Raw genomic sequence first — 16787 nt, 5'->3', positions numbered from 1 at the left:
TTGCTAGTTGAAGATATCTGGTATAGATTAGGATCAATAATGCTTAAATAACAATGGTTAAATTAAGTCTGTACTTATAAAGTTTGATAGGATCTCATTTAAGCAGTAGATAATGTTGTAAGAGATACTGAAAGTAAAAGATTATTAACGTACCATTAGTGACATATTCAAGTTATGTCAGATTTTTAAAACTTACACTCGTCAATTCAGTAAATTTAATAGATCAACAAGTGTGTGGTGCGTGTCTGTAGGTTGGGGGAGGGCACTTGGTGGTCTGAGTGATCTTTGGATGGCTGAATTAAGTGCCAAAATACAACAAAAATGTGGAGCACCAAACATTCGACACAGACTGTTAAAGTCATAAATTTGGTGACCTGAAGAAAAAGGTACTCTAATTTCTTTTATCTCCCTTGGCTCACTCATGCTTTTTATCTATAAACTCACAAAATATAGTCTGCTAAATTACGAAGTAACTAATTCAGTAAATAAAATTAAATTTAAAATGTTTGGAAGCCTGCACTGTTTGGCCGGTGCTAATGTCAAATAAATTCTTGTGTTTGCAGAAAAAAATTGGAGTGAAAACAGAAGACAGCCCGTAAAACAATGTGCTTACACACACAGTTCAAAGAAATGGTCCAAGTGAAGGAAGCAATAAAGGTCACATTGGACAATGAATAGACTGAACTCAGTCTTAATAACAGGATATCTGCTGTTGCAATGGTAACAAAACCATATTAATTACGACTGTATATAGATTATCACAAAGCCATTCAGTGACAGAGACTGGAATCTTCTTTTGGTAAATTCATTTTTAACCAATTTTAATGACTAAATTGAATCTGTTACCAATCAAACATTTCATTCAAGTGTTTTAAATGTTCTTCCCAGGTTTGGCTGCACACAGCCAAATCACTGATACATGCATACACAGTTGCATAATACAGGGCGGCACGGTGGCACAGTGGTTAGCACTGCTGCCTCACAGCGCCAGGGACCTGGGTTCAGTTCCTGCCTCAGGCGACTGACTGTGTGGAGTTTGCACATTCTCCCCGTGTCTGCGTGGGTTTCCTCCGGGTGCTCCGGTTTCCTCCCATAGTCCAAAGATGTGCAGGTCAGGTGAACTGGCTATGCTAAATTGCCCGTAGTGTTAGGTAGGGGTATGGGTGGGTTGCCCCCCGCGGGGCGGTGTGGACTTGTTGGGCCGAAGGGCCTGTTTCCACACTGTAAGTAATCTAATCTAATCTAATCTAAAAAAAAACTGCCATGATCCATACAGAAACAAAAAGACAAAGGAAGAAACAAGAATGAGGTTCCACTGAGGTAGTCTGAGAAACTGTCTGAAATTAAGAAGGAGTTAATTGCAGGTTGGAACAGCTCAAAGATTTGAGAATTAAAGTTGAGGGTCATAGAGAAAGTGATTTAAATTCAAGGGGGATCAGCATAAAAGAGCTAACCTGTTGGAATGGCTTCACTGAAACAAGGTTGATATCAAGATGAATTATATTGTATCCAATTGTCCCCTTAATTATTTGCCGCACATGCACTTTACCTTTTGAAGTTTCACATAGAATGTCTAGATCTGTCTGTGGTGCACTTTGTTTGCAGTTTCTCTCCATTTAAATAATAGATTTTACTTATTCTTCCTATCAAAGTACATGACCTCATACTTTCCTACCTAAACTCCATTTGTCACAATTTTACCCAGTCCATCAATCTATTGCAGGTTCCTTATGTCCTCTCATCTATTTTGTACCAGCAAATTTGGAAACATTAGATGCTACCTCCAGCTCTTCCAAGTCATTAATATAGACAGTACATAATGTAAGCCCTCCATTAATTACATACTTCCAACTGAGAAAGACTTTTTAAATCCTGAATTTCTGTCTTCTGCGTTAATAATTCCTAATCCATACTAATACATCAGTCCCAACAGCACAAGCTATCTTATACAATGCCTTTTATAAAACATCTTGTTGAATGTGTTCTGGAAATGCTAATACACTATATCTACCTATTCATCTTCATCTAATCTGCCTGTTATATCCTCAAAGAACTCTAGCAAGTTTATAAATCGTGATTTCCTTTCCACAAAATCATTACATTAAGCTTTTCTTAATGTCCTGTTATTTTTTCCTTAATAATGGACTCTAGCAAGTTCCAAAGGAAAGATGTCAGACTAACTTGCCTATAACTCCTGTTTGGTCTTTCTCTCTCTCTTTCCTCCCTTGAACAGGGGCATCACATTAGCAGTTTACCAGACTGTATGCAATTAGTTTTGTCCGGATCTGTTAACTGTAGGTAGTTCATTTTTTCATACAGTCCTTCTTTCTGACCTCCTTTCCCTTTCTGCCCATTGCTCAGTAATGTCAAATTCACTTGACTATTGAGTTCCCAATCCTGGACATGTTCAACCATGTCTATGTAACAGCTGTCAAATCATATTCTGTTATTTTTGTTTCTGCTCTCAACTCATCTACCTTTTAAAAATGTGATATTCATTCAGATGAAAGGTTTAAACTTTAATTTATTTTGGTTCTAATTTTTGCTGTATTTTTCTGCTTATATACTTGTCAGATGTGGGAGCTTAAAGAGAGTTTAAGGGTTTCTGCGGATTATATCTGCCATAAATGCTTTTGGATGCGAATCTTAACAGATCGAGTGGATCAGTTGGAGAGACAGATAGAAGCGATGAAGAATTTGCACTAGCAACAGTATGTGATGGATGGCAGTTATAGGATTGGGGGGGGGGTCTCAGATACAGTCACATAGGTGGGTTAACACCAGGAAGGGTAAGAGAGGTCAGCACCTAGTGCAGGAGTCTTTTGTGGATATACCCATTTCAGACAGGTATACTGTTTTGGAAAATGTAGGGGGTGATGGATTCTCAGGGGAGCGTAGCATGAACAGCCAAGTTTCTGGTATTGAGACTGGCTCTAATGCAACGAGGGGTACGTCTGGTTCCAAGAGATCAACTGTGTTGGGGATTCTGTTGGCCAAGGTACAGACAGACGTGTCTGTCGCAAGCAGAGAAAAAGCAGAATGGTGTGTTGTTTCCCTGGTGCCAGGATCAAGGATGTCTCAGAGGGTGCAGAATGTTCTCATGGAGGAGAGGGGGCAGCAAGAGGTCATTGTCCACATTGAAACCAACGATATAGGAAGGGAAAAGGTTGAGACTCTGAAGGGACATTACAGAGTTAGGCAGAAATTTAAAAAGGTCAAGGGTAGTAATATCTGGATTGCTCCCAGTGCTACGAGCTAGTGAGGGCAGGAATAGGAAGGTAGAGCAGATGAATGCATGGCTGAGGAGCTAGTGTATGGGAGAAGGATTCACATTTTTGGATCATTGGACTCTCTTTTGGGGTAGAGTGACCTGTACAAGAAGGACGGATTGCAACTAAATTGGAAGGGGACTAATAAACTGGCAGGGAAATTTGCTAGAACTGCTTGGGAGGATGGGACCCAGGGAGATAGTGAGGAAAGAGATCAGAGACTGGTACAGTTTAGAAGAGAAGTGAATCAAGCAGTCAGGGCAGGCAGGGACAAGGTAGGACTAATAAGTTAAACTGCATTTATTTCAATACAAGGGGCCTAACAGGGAAGGCAGAAGATCTCAGGGCATGGTTAGGAACATGGGACTGGGATATCATAGCAATTACAGAAGCATGGCTCAGGGATGGGCAGGTCTGGCAGTTTAATGTTCCAGGGTACAAATGCGACAGGAAGGATAGAAAGGGAGGTGAGAGAGGAGAGGGAGTGGCATTTTTGATAAGGGATAGCATTACAGCTGTGCTGAGGGACAATAGTCCCGGAAATACATCCAGGGAACTTATTTGGGTGGAACCGAGAAATAAGAAAGGGATGATCACCTTATTGGGATTATATTATAGAACTCCCAAATAGTCAGAGGGAAATTGAGAAACAAACTTGTAAGGAGATCTCTGCTATCTGTAAGAATAATAGGGTAGTTATGGTCGGGGATTTTAACTTTCCAAACATTGACTGGGACTGCCATAGTATTAAAGATTTAGATGGAGAGGAATTTCTTAAGTGCATACAAGACAATTTTCTGATTCAGAATGTGGATGTACCTACTAAAGAAGGTGCAAAACTTGACCTACTCTTGGGAAATAAGGCAGGGCAGGTGACTGAGGTGTCAGTAGGGGAGCACTTTGGGGCCAGTGACCATAATTCTATTAGTTTCAAAATCGTGATGGAAAAGGATAGACCAGATCTAAAAGTTGAAGTTCTAAATTGGAGAAAGGCCAATTTTGACTGAATTAGGCAGGAACTTTCGAAAGCTGATTGGTGGCAGATGTTCGCATTTAAAGGGAAAGCTGGAAAATGGGAAGCCTTCAGAAATGAGATAACAAGAATCCAGAGAAAGTATATTCCTGTCAGGGTAAAAGGGAAGCCTGGTAGGTTTAGGGAATGCTGGATGACTAAATAAATTGAGGGTTTGGTTAAGAAAAACAAGGAAGCATATGTCAGGTATAGACAGGATAGATCAAGTGAATCCTTAGAAGAGTATAAAGGAAGTAGGAATATACTTAAGAGGGAAATCAGGAGGGCAAAAAGGGGACATGAGATAGCTTTGGCAAATAGAATTAAGGAGAATCCAAAGGGTTTTTACAAATATGTTAAGGACAAAAGAGTAACTAGGGAGAGAATACGGCCCCTCAAAGATCAGCAAGGCAGACTTTGTGTGGAGCTACAGAAAATGGGAGAGATACTAAATGAATATTTTGCATCAATATTTACTGTGGAAATGGATATGGAAGATATAGACTGTAGGGAAATAGATGGTGACATCTTGCAAAATGTCCAGATTACAAAGGAGGAAGTGCTGGATGTCTTGAAACTGTTAAAGGTGGATAAATCCCCAGGACCTGATCAGGTGTACCTGAGAACTCTGTGGGAAGCTAGAGAAGTGATTCCTGGGCCTCTTGCTGAGATATTTGTATTATCGATAGTCACAGGTGTGGTGCCGGAAGACTGGAGGTTGGCAAACGTGGTGCCACTGTTTAAGAAGGGTGGTAAAGACAAGCCAGGGAACTATAGACCGGTGAGCCTGACCTCAGTGGTGGGAATCCTGAGGGATAGGATGTACATGTATTTGGAAAGGCAAGGACTGATTAGGGATAGTCAACATGGCTTTGTGCGTGGGAAATCATGTGTCATAAACTTGATTGAGTTTTTTGAAGTAACAAAGAAGGTTGATGAGGGCAGAGCAGTAGATGTGATCTATATGGACTTCAGTAAGGTGTTCAACAAGGTTCTCCATGGGAGACTGATTAGCAAGGTTAGATCTCATGGAATAAAGGGAGAAGTAGCCATTTGGATACAGAACAGGCTCAAAGGTAAGAGACAGAGGGTGGTGGTGGAGGGTTGTTTTTCAAACTGGAGGCCAGTGATCAGTGGAGTGCCAAAAGGATCGGTGGTGGGTCCTCTACTTTTTGTCAGTTACATAAATGATTTGGATGCGAGCATAAGAGGTACAGTTAGTAAGTTTGCAGATGACACCAAAATTGGAGGTGTAGTGGACAGCGACAAAGGATCTGGACCAGATGGGCCAATGGGCTGAGAAGTGGCAGATGGAGTTTAATTCAGATAAATGCGAGGTGCTGCATTTTGGGAAAGCAAATCTTCGCAGGACTTATACACTTAATGGTAAGGTCTTAGGGAGTGTTGCTGAACAAAGAGTCCTTGGAGTGCATTCCCCTCCTTGAAAGGGGAGCTCCTTGAAAGTGGAGTCGCAGGTAGATAGGATAGTGAAGGCGGCATTTGGTATGCCTACCTTTATTAGTCACAGTATTGAGTACAGGAGTTGGGAGGTCATGTTGTACACAACATTGGTTAGGCCACTGTTGGAACACTGTATGCAATTCTGGTCTCCTTCCTATCAGAAAGATGTTGTAAAACTTGAAAGGGTTCAGAAAAGATTTACAAGGATGTTGTCAGGATTGGAGGATCTGAGCTGTAGGGAGAGGCTGAACAGGCTGGGGCTGTTTTCCCTGGAACATCGGAGGCTGAGAGGTGACCTTATAGAGGTTTACAAAATTATGAGGGGCATGGATAGGATAAATAGACAAAGTCTTTTCCTTGGGATCGGGGAGTCCAGAACTAGACGGCATAGGTTTAAGGTGAGAGGGGAATGATATAAAAGAGACCGAAGGGGCAAATTTTCACGCAGAGGGTGGTACATGTATGGAATGAGCTGCCAGAGAATGTGGTGTAGGCTGGTACAATCGTAACATTTAAGAGGCATTTGGATGGGTATATGAATAGGAAGGGTTTGGAGGGATTTGGGCCAGGTGCTGGCAGGTGGGACTAGATTGGGTTGGGATATCTGGTTGGCATGGACAGGTTGGACCGAAGGGTCTGTTTCCATGCTGTACATCTCTATGACTCTTATATTTACAGCTGCTTCCTGTCATGGTTTGATTCACCTCAGCACTATCCAGCACCTCTGCACTTCCATTTCTTTTTCACTTTTTAAACTTCCCTTCAATTCCCTGTATCATGAAATAGTCTGAAGCCACTGCTACACAAATGGTCAGGACATTGTTCGCAGTATAGTTCAAATGAGGCCTCAGCAAATTGTACAGCTCTTTCTTTCCACAGTATTCCTGTAAGCGCCCATTAATCAGAACCCATTTCATCCACACCAATCTTTGAACCATACATTTACCCCCCAATCTTATTTAACCTATGCCGATGCACATATGATTCAACTAATAGATTACTATCAATGCGATTCTGCTTTTTAAATTTAGCCCTAGAGTTGCTCATAATCTCTTACCAGAAGCTGTTTTGGGCCACAAAACTGTATTGTTCCTATCCCACTCCAAGCTCCTCTTCAACCACAAGAGATGGCCTTAAATTTGGCACAAGGTAAGCAACACAACCGTTGGAACATGGTCTTTGCTGCAGAGAAGAGTATCTATTTCCTTATGTTATTACCTTTTACCACTGCTTTTCTATTTTGTTTCCCAATTTGAATGGTACCATACTACAGTGCTTTGGTTAGTTCAGTTATCCTCCCTTCATTCATACCAAAAAGGAAGGACCTTTACAAGGACAAGGGCAATGATTAAGGATCCTCCAAAAGTTAAACTCTGAATTCTAACACATGATTCACTTGCTGCTCGAGCCTCTTACAGGTAATGATGGTAGATCTCTTTCCTACAGGACATAGTGAACCAGTTAGGCTTCCACATCATGAATAGTGATTATATAGTCACCATTAGACCAATTCTCCATTCAAAACTTTTCAATTAAGACATTTGCCATGGTAGGATTTGAACCCATTTCCCCAGAACACTGGGTTTTTGGATTGTTAAGCCCCACACATTACCACTATGTTACTGCCTTCCTCAATTCTTTTGTATCCATTCCAATGGGCAAAACATAATCACCAAAATTTAAAACAAGGGTTACCTGGGTGCACTGCAGCATGAAATACAAGTACTATTATTTAAATTTTACTCCCAGTTATTTAAGGATATAAGTATAGCAAGAGATGCCATGGGTGTGCCAGATAGAGTTTCAGCAGGACAGGACACCAACTGAGGGGGCTCTGAATCATGCTAATTCCATCAGCATACACTCATAGTATGGGGCCCTCATGGTAGCACCCCTTTCACTGGGCCAGAAGTTCTCGGTTCAAGTCCAACCTGCCTCACAACACATTCCAATAGGTTGATTAAAAACACGTTTTATGATATCTGCTCTGGTTCACCAGGTGCAACAGATGATGACAGCCAGATACTCAAAGATCGGCAAAATAAAATGGCTGCTACATTACAACCTTATGGATAACTATCTCTGCACTAAAGATATATGCAAGTCCATAACGAAGATGATAAACATTGAAACTGACAACCAGAAGAAACATGCTAATGGTTATAACCTCGGGAGGCTGGCTATCTGGAAGGGCATTAGAAAAAGTGAACATAAATGGAAGGTTTAGATGATTGAGAAGGGAGCCCAGAGAAAATAGAGACCAGACACTCATGTATATTCTCAGCCCACTGTCTTGCTTTGCAGCAAATGCAGCAGAGACAGCCATGCCAGAGTGTGCAGTTCCTAAAACAAGTGATCTTTAACACAGTTGACTACCAGAGCACAAACGTGGCTGTCATCTTGTAACAAATAAACCAAGTTCAGTTCATAAAAGTGGGAGAAGCAGAATTTTCTTTTACAACTGCTGCTCCCTGGAGAGTAACATGCAGATTTACAGATCAATTTTTTCATTCAATTCGCATTCGTTTTTGCTAGATACATGACAACACTAACAAAATATAAATATTGAACAAGCAAGAGAAGCATGATTAATCCATTTGACCCCTTGAGTCTGCTCACCCATTCGATTAGCACCTCAAGTCTACTTTCCTGCCTGGTTTCCATAAATTCTCAACTTCCATATGTAGTTCAAAACCTCAAAACAATTCCAAAGACTCAAACTTATGGGAGAAGAAATTCCTCTTGACCTCAGTTTGAAATGGACAATTCCTTATTCTGTAAGGTTTCCTCACAAGGGAAGCCTAGTCTGAGCAACCACCCTGTCAAGACTCCTTGGAATTGTGTTTTAATTGCATCATTTCTCATTCTACAATTCAAAAACACCTGCTCAAACTTTCCTCACCAGCAAATCCCTTCATGCTACAAATCAACCCAGTAAACCTTTTCTGAACTCCCTCTAAAGCAATATATCTCTCTTTAACTACAGTGACCAAAAATGTGCACAGTTCCCTAATTTTGCCCATTCATTTAATCAATGTACTAAACAGTTGTTGAAACACTTCATTATTTTTATTACAATAACAGCAGAAATTACTGGAGAAACTCTGCAGGTCGAGCAGTAACTGTGGAGAGAAAGCAGAGTTAATGTTTTCAGTCCTGTGATCTTTCTCTAGAACTAGAAGCAGTTCAGTAGAGGTGATAGGGTGGAGGGGAAAGGAGTGAGCAGATTGTTGCAGTTGGAGCCCAGTGAGAGGAGAAAAGGGAAGGCAGTCAGGTCTAAAGCATACTACTGGGTTCCTGTGCTAGCATGTACGTTCAAGTCGCAGGCAACTGGAAGCCCAGGGTAACCTTGGTTTTCCAAGTTGCTTCTAGTTCTTAAGGGTCACTAGTTTCAATACAACAACTTTGTTTTCTCGCAACCTGTTGAATTTCCCCAGCAAGGCTGTTTTTGTTGTTTCAGAGCTCCAGCATCTGCAGTTGTTTTCTTACACTACTTTTATTCTGTCTTCTGAGCAGTTGAGTCCAACATTCCAATGGCCTCCCAATTATTTGCTGAACCTGCATGCTGATTTCTTTAACTTCATATACAAGATCCTTCTGCACCACAGCATTCCACTGTCTCTATTTATTTAAACAATACTCATTTTCCCATTCTTCATACCCAAAGGAGACAACATCAAATTTTTAAACTCACATTACATGACAAGGTTTCGCTCAATCAATTAGCCTATCTATATATCCCCTACAGAATCTAAACTTGCTTTTTCATGTACTTTTAATTGTTAGCAAGTTTAGCTATAATATATTCTGCTTCTTCGCTAAGTTCTAGTTTGCCAATCTGAAAGTGGCTTATCCAGAATGTGCTTTCCATTTGAGAGGCAATCCTCTACCCGAGCTCATATTATTCTCATCACCATGGACTTGCACCTTATGTCATAACCTTAACGTGATACCATTGCGAATTCCTTTTGGGAATTCAAATACCACTACACCTACTGGTTCCCCTTTATCCAATCCGTTACATCCACAAAGAACTTGAATAAATTTGTGAAGCTTGATTTCATAACATCTACTAAAACCATAAGATAAGATATTCAGCCCATTGAGTCTGCTTTGTTATTCAAATGTGGCTGATAAGTTTCTCAACCCCATTCTCCTGCTTTCTCCCAATAACCCTCGATCCCTTTGACAATCAAGAATCTATCTATTTCCATCTTATATATACTCAATGACCTGGTGTCCCCAGCCTTCTGTGGCAGTGAATTCCATAGATTCACCACTCTCTGGCTGAAGAAGTTTCTCCTTATCTCCATTCTAAAAGGTCTGCCCTTTATCTAAGGTTGTGTTCTCAGGTCCTAGTCTCTCCTACGAATGGAAAACTCCTCCCAATATCTATTCTGTCCAGGCCATTCAGTATTCTGTAAGTTTCAATTAGATCCTCCTCATCCTTCTTAACTCTGAGTCCTCTAACGTTCCTCAAAGGTTAAGCTTTTTATTCCTGGGACCATTTTCTTGAACCTCATCTGAACCCATTCCAGGGCCAGTACACCCTTCCTGAGATATGGGGCCTAAAACTGCGCACAATACTCTTAAAAAAAAAAAATGGTCTACCAGAGCCTTACAAAGCCTCAGAAGTACACTTTTGCTTTTATATTCAAGACCTCTCAAAGTAAATGTCATAATTGCATTTGCCTTCCTAACTAACAACTCAATCTGCAAGTTTACCTTGACAGAATCCTGGACTAGAACTCCAAAGTCTCTTTTCACTTCAGACTTCTAAATTTTCTCCCCATTTAGAAAATAGTCCATGCTTCTATTCTTCTTACCAAAGGGCATGGCCTCACACTTTCCCATGCTATACTTCATCTGCCACTTGTTTGTCCATTCTCCTAACCAAATCCTTTTGCAGCCTCCCTGCCTACTCAATACTACCTGTCCCTCCACCTATCTTTGTGTCATCCCCTTATGAATGGATTCGAACATTTTCCTAATCACAAATTTTGTGCTAACTAGTCTCTACTTTCTTTGTCCACTCCTTTCTTGGAGAGATGTTATATTTCCTTTTTCTTTCAACTTGTAGGGATCTTTCATGCATCTAGGGAATTTCAGAAGACTGCATTGAATGCATCCACTACAGCTCATTTTTTTTTTAAAAAAGACCCCATGATACAGGTTAAACCAACGAGCTTTATTTCCAGTCAGCATAGAAAGAATGGAAAAATTCCATACATTTCTTGATGTTGCTGAAGGTCATGCTCTCTGGAAATCGAGTCAAGGACCTCATCTATTTATCTACCGTGACTACAAACCTATAATATGTGAACCTCATTATTTATGTATATGCCTTATGCCAATGAAGAAATAAAGTTATTTACCCAAGATTTAGTTGGAAATAACTCTGCTATGATTCTGCCAATTTCACAATTCACCTCAATTTACCTGTTCTTTTTATGTCATATTACCTGTAAATTTGCATTGACATTCTGAATGCAAATCATTGCTGTAAATTAGAAATGGTTTGTGTTTCAACGTTGATTTCCAAGGAAGATCTCACAATACTTTTCCCACTAGCAAAATAACTTTTGTTGTTTTCTACCCTTTATGAAACTGAACATAGCTAGCAATTACTTATGCGTGACTTCGTTAATTTTTTGCAAAACGTCATGTGCACAATATACCTTGAGACTTTCCAATGCCCATTTGGGATGTTATCTCCGTAGAAACCATTTATATTTCTTTTTCTGCCATCACATCTATTGTTTTTACTGGAATCTTATTTGATAACTTAAAATCCCAGAACTTTCCTCTTATCAGCTCTGTGAGTGTACCATCACTAAACAGCATCCCACCACCAGCTTATCAAGGGCAATTAGGGAGGACAATAAATTGCTGGCCTAGCCAGATCCCACAAACAGTATTTTAAAAAACTGCACGAATTAGTTTTCTATTTTATAAACACAAAGTATTACATTGATCATTTTGCAGCCAATCATGATTTCCCACTGTTCAACAACTCCCAAATCTCTTCAACTTCTCAGTACTTTGTGTTAAATCAGTACCTGAGAATTTCTGTTTCGATCTTTTTAAAATCTGTTTAGAACTTCCAACTGAACTTCATCAAAATACCTAATACTACATAAATTATCACTGCTTAAAATTGATAGCATTGTTCTAGTTCATGCTATGTTCAGTTTATTTAGAAATCTCATGAGGGTATCGGTAAAAACCTTGAACTCAAGCTTTTAGAATTTTCCCCAAGGATCTTTGTGGATGCAAAGACTACAAATGTGCTGTCTTTTCTTGTGAAGTAATGGGGTGTCTCATCTTTTGAAGATTTTCATTCCAGGCACCTTTTAGATAAATGTTCCTTTCATTATCTTCTACTTCACTGTTCTTCCAACTCCCATTACAACACCTGTCTATATTATTTACTGCCATACTTGATCATATCTTGCAATTATTATCTAACTCTATGGTTAACTGCTATTGAAAAACAATTCAGATTGTGAAGAAGCTTCGACACAATGACTGCAAGCTTACGCCATAAACAGCTAAATGGAAGAACTTGCATTTAACTACCAATAGTTTTTTTTTTAATATGTTTAATGTTGGTAGATAGTTATTATTGTTCCACTTTTATATTAACAAGAAAATAGTGGCAACTTTTTTGTAGCCCACTATCATACCCTAATGTAACAAGGTTCGAAGTTATATTAAAAGCAATGAACAGTATGATTTTAAAAATTTCCCTTACCATTAATAGGCATGAACAGGCATGAAATAAAAAGATATCTTTAACATATTTCACTTGTGCCACATTATAATTGCATTTTGTTTTAACTAGACTTTGGCAGCAGAGGGCTTTAATAACCCTTGTTACTTTTGCTTTTTGTGACATGTACTCCAATAATTGGTGTAGATATTTGCCTAAAATTTGCTCAATAATTGAACTGAAAAGAAATAAGAAAAAATATATGAGAAGCATGCTCTACCAAAGAGTGAATGATTAGGTGATTATGTAACGATTGGAAAGGTTACTGGTTCTAATGTGTTTCTGAAGGATTGTGTTGCAACTGTAATGATTTGAATTGTCACAACATATCTGAAAGGTCAGAGTCCTGTTAAGCCAAGCATACAATTAGATGTGTAATAAATAACATTATGCTTGACTATAGAATAGCACTTTGTAAATATCATATGGTTGACATATAGATGGTAGCAGCCCAAGCAAGCTAAGCCTGAGGTCAAAGTCTATCAAATCAAGAGATGAGCTCTTCCCAGGGAAAACAAGCCAGCCCTAATGAGTAAAACGTAGATAGTTGACACATTTGTGATATCTGTCAACGATCAAATTGCTGGACACAGACAAAGTGTGAACACACACTAGCTTTGCTTTGATGGAAAAAAGGCAACAAGAAAGCTTGCCTCAGAGCAATAGCTAGCTGGCTCAAGACAGGACCGCCTGAACAGTAACTGGAGGTTAAGATGAAGTTGATCTGCTCCTTGAAGTCCACATAAAGACTTGTGATGTAAGCTTTGTATGAGTAAGACCCTTGAGTATTTTGTGTACTTCATTAAAAGACATTGAGTAAATTTTGTTGTTACACCTGCCTTGGGTTATTGGTAGCCACAGTAAGCTCAACAGACTAGGGAAATTAGGAAATAATGCTTGAACCCGTCACCATCTGGAATATATCTTAAATTGGGATTAAAGAGAAGGATGTTGCAATTATTACCTCTACGAACTTTGCAATCGTATCTGAGCAGATTTGAGTATTTCCCCAATGAAAGCCTTGGTACAGCTAGCACACTGACCTTCAGCTTGAACCATGAGATTCAGTTTTGGCTGCTACTGACAATTCTTTTACAAATCACTCAATGCAAAATACCACCAACCAGGACATTCAGACAGCATTTAAACCTATAGCTAAATCTAAGCATGCCTATCTAGATATATTTAATTAACACACTCAGAGTCATAGAGATGTACAGCATGGAAACAGACCCTTCAGTCCAACCTCTCCATGCCGACCAGTTATCCCAACCCAATCTGGTCCCACCTGCCAGCACCTGACCCATATCCCTCCAAACACTTCCTATTCATATACCCATCCAAATGCCTCTTAAATGTTGCAATTGTACCAGCCTCTACACATCCTCTGGCAACTCATTCCATACACTTACCACCCTCTGCCTGAAAAAGTTGCCCCTTAGGTCTCTTTTATATCTTTCCCCTCTCACCCTAAACCTATGCCCTCTAGTTCTGGACTCCCCGACCCCAGGGAAAGGACTTTGTCTATTTATCCTATCCATGCCCCTCATAATTTTGTAAACTTCCATAAGGTCACCCCTCAGCCTCAGATGCTCCTGGGAAAACAGCCCCAGCCTGTTCAGCCTCTCCCTGTAGCTCAGATCCTCCAACCCTGACAACATCCTTGTAAATCTTTTCTGAACCCTTTCAAGTTTCACAACATCTTTCTGATAGGAAGGAGACCAGAATTGCACGCAATATTCCAACAGTGGCCTAACCAATGTCCAGTACAGCCGCAACATGACCTCCCAACTCCTGTACTCAATACTCTGACCAATAAAGGAAAGCATACCAAACGCCCTCAATATTTTCTTGTCCTCCTCTAATCTTGCCACTGACTATGTATTCTCTTTTCTCCTCCTCTGATACCACCAGCCCTCCTCTACACTCCCACCACATCCAGGTTAGTGATCTCTCTGCCAACAGAAATAAATTCATCCTATCCACTCTACAAAGCCCCTTCTATTCTAAAGAAAACAGACCAGACAATCAAGCAGCTAAAATTCATTATTCCTGAAAAATCTTTAAAATGCTCTTAACACACCTCTGATGCAAACATCTTTTCTTTAACACAAGTGAACAGAACTATTTTTCCAAACTATGTAGGTGATTCAAGTCACAAGGTTATGTTCAATTCTGTACATACTCACTTTTGATAACAATCAGTTGCACTCTCAAATAATGCCACATTAACAGACCTCCAGTTACCTTGTTTCTTCCTTCTTAAATAAACGATGCATATCTTGTAAACAAACCAAGTTATAAAACATAATAATCACATCTATGTAATGGACATTTGAAATGAACGTCGATAATCCTGGAAATATACAGGTTAAGGCATCACTTGTGGAGAAAAGTAAATCTAATGTTTCAGAGGTTAGGCCTTTTCATGATGAAAGGCCATTGACTTGAAGCACTAACTTTAATTCTCTCTTTGCAGATGCTGATTGGTTAATGAACATTTCCAGCATTTTGCTTTCATTTCAGATTACCAGCATCCACAGTGCTTTGGTAAATCACACCTCAGTCAACCTTTACAGTGCTCAAATTGAAAGCAAATCTTTATAATATCCATGCTACCAAAAAGATGATACGTAATGCAGACAACAGACATTTCACACCCAGATACTCACCAAAAATATTGGTTGTATGGCCCTTCCTGGAGAGTGGTTTTAACTCATTGTGCCCCCATGCATATTGTCTGTAGTTGTCCCAAGCATGCTTCATCATCTGCAAAAAAGGAAAAAAAAAATCTTGAGCTAATTTAACAATCCTTCAGCAATCAAAATGAAGAACAAATAAAAATACATTCCAACAATGTTAGATTTCAACACCAAGCGACTCCAATTATACAAGACATTTGTAAAAGTATACAGTACTGTGCAGAGTTTTGGTCTCCTTATTCAAGAAGGGAAATAGTTCCAATGAAAGAAGTTCAGAAAAGGTTCACTAACCTGACTCCTGGGGAAAGACAACGATAAAATCACTGACTAGCAATTCAGAGGCATAGGCTAATGCTCTGATGACACAAATCTAAATTTATTTTTAATTTACTTTTAATAAATCTGAAATTGAAAGTTAATCTCATCAAATGGTGACTATGAAACTATCAGTTATAAAAATTCACTTGGTTCACTAATACCCAAGGAAAGGAAAGGAAATCTGCCATGCTTATCAGGTCTGACTTAGACATAACTCCAGTTCTACAGTACTGTGGCTGACTCTTAACCACCTTCTTTAAATGGCTTTGCTCAGTTCAAAAGTAATTAGGGATTGGGAACAAATGTTAGCCTTGCCAAGAGCACTCACATCTCATGAAAGAATAACAAAACAAAAATGAAGAGGTGGTCTTATGAGGAGAGGTCAAGCTGGTTGGGGTTTACACATTTGAATTCAGAAAATGAGAGGTTATTTTATTGAAACGTACAGGATTCTGAGAGGTGGCTTGATATAGCAGATGCTGAAACGATGCTTATGATTGTGAGGATATCTAGAATTGTGATTGCCGTTTAAAAATAAGCAGTGTCCCATCTTTCCTCTTTTTAGAGGTTTGCTGGTCTTTGGAATTCACTTCCATGAGAATAGTGACGACTGATTCAATAGTAAGTAATCTACTCTAAAAAAATGAATTTAAGGATGAGTTAGACAGTTTATTGATCTATAATGTAGGGGATTAAGTAGGGAAGTTGAGATCACAATCAGGTGTCAATCTCAGTGAATGGCCTAGCCCTGCTATTTCTGACTATCTCAATCACTTTAGTGATTTGCCCAAATGCTCAGTTACACAAACACAAAATAACAATACCGTGTGCTAATTAAAGATCATCCTTTTATTTATACATGCAGTTAGACGTATATGCTTATCAGTCACTCATCCATCTAACATCTGCTATAATGTAAACTACTTCGGAGCTTCTATTTAAAAATAAATAAATTGTCTATTAGTCCCATTCCAGTATATTCACAGCCACAGCGGAAACACTTGGTGCCCTTGGCGAATGGGAATTTAATGCAACAAAAAGAAAAAATGCACTTGATGTCCATTATTGCAGAAGTATTTTAAACTAGAAACCTAAACTAATACTTTACTTAAGTCATTTATTCTGCTTAATTAGCTCTAAAATCTATAAGTAAACTAAAGTTAATTACACAAACTTTTAATTAATTAAATATAAAGAGGTTTTCGAGATTAAATCACAGCCTGCTGACATGCAGTAACTGCAATGCATGGGAG

The 16787-nt window shown here is 39.3% G+C and overlaps 1 protein-coding gene across 3 annotated transcripts in view; it reads right to left on the bottom strand.

Annotated features, from left to right (window-relative positions):
• man1a2 (mannosidase, alpha, class 1A, member 2) overlaps window positions 1-16787 on the bottom strand; it is a 128770-nt gene that overhangs the window by 75433 nt on the left and 36550 nt on the right. For all 3 annotated transcript variants that reach the window (XM_072585227.1, XM_072585226.1, XM_072585228.1), the window contains one exon: window positions 15187-15283. In XM_072585227.1, coding sequence (XP_072441328.1) covers window positions 15187-15283 — 97 coding nt within the window. The remainder of the gene's footprint in view (window positions 1-15186; window positions 15284-16787) is intronic.

This window comes from Chiloscyllium punctatum, chromosome 15 (assembly GCF_047496795.1).
Source record: "Chiloscyllium punctatum isolate Juve2018m chromosome 15, sChiPun1.3, whole genome shotgun sequence".
In the NCBI taxonomy this organism is placed as follows: domain Eukaryota; kingdom Metazoa; phylum Chordata; class Chondrichthyes; order Orectolobiformes; family Hemiscylliidae; genus Chiloscyllium; species Chiloscyllium punctatum.
The sequence above is the reverse complement of the archived record's forward strand: the minus strand, read 5'-3'. Positions and strand labels throughout refer to the sequence as shown.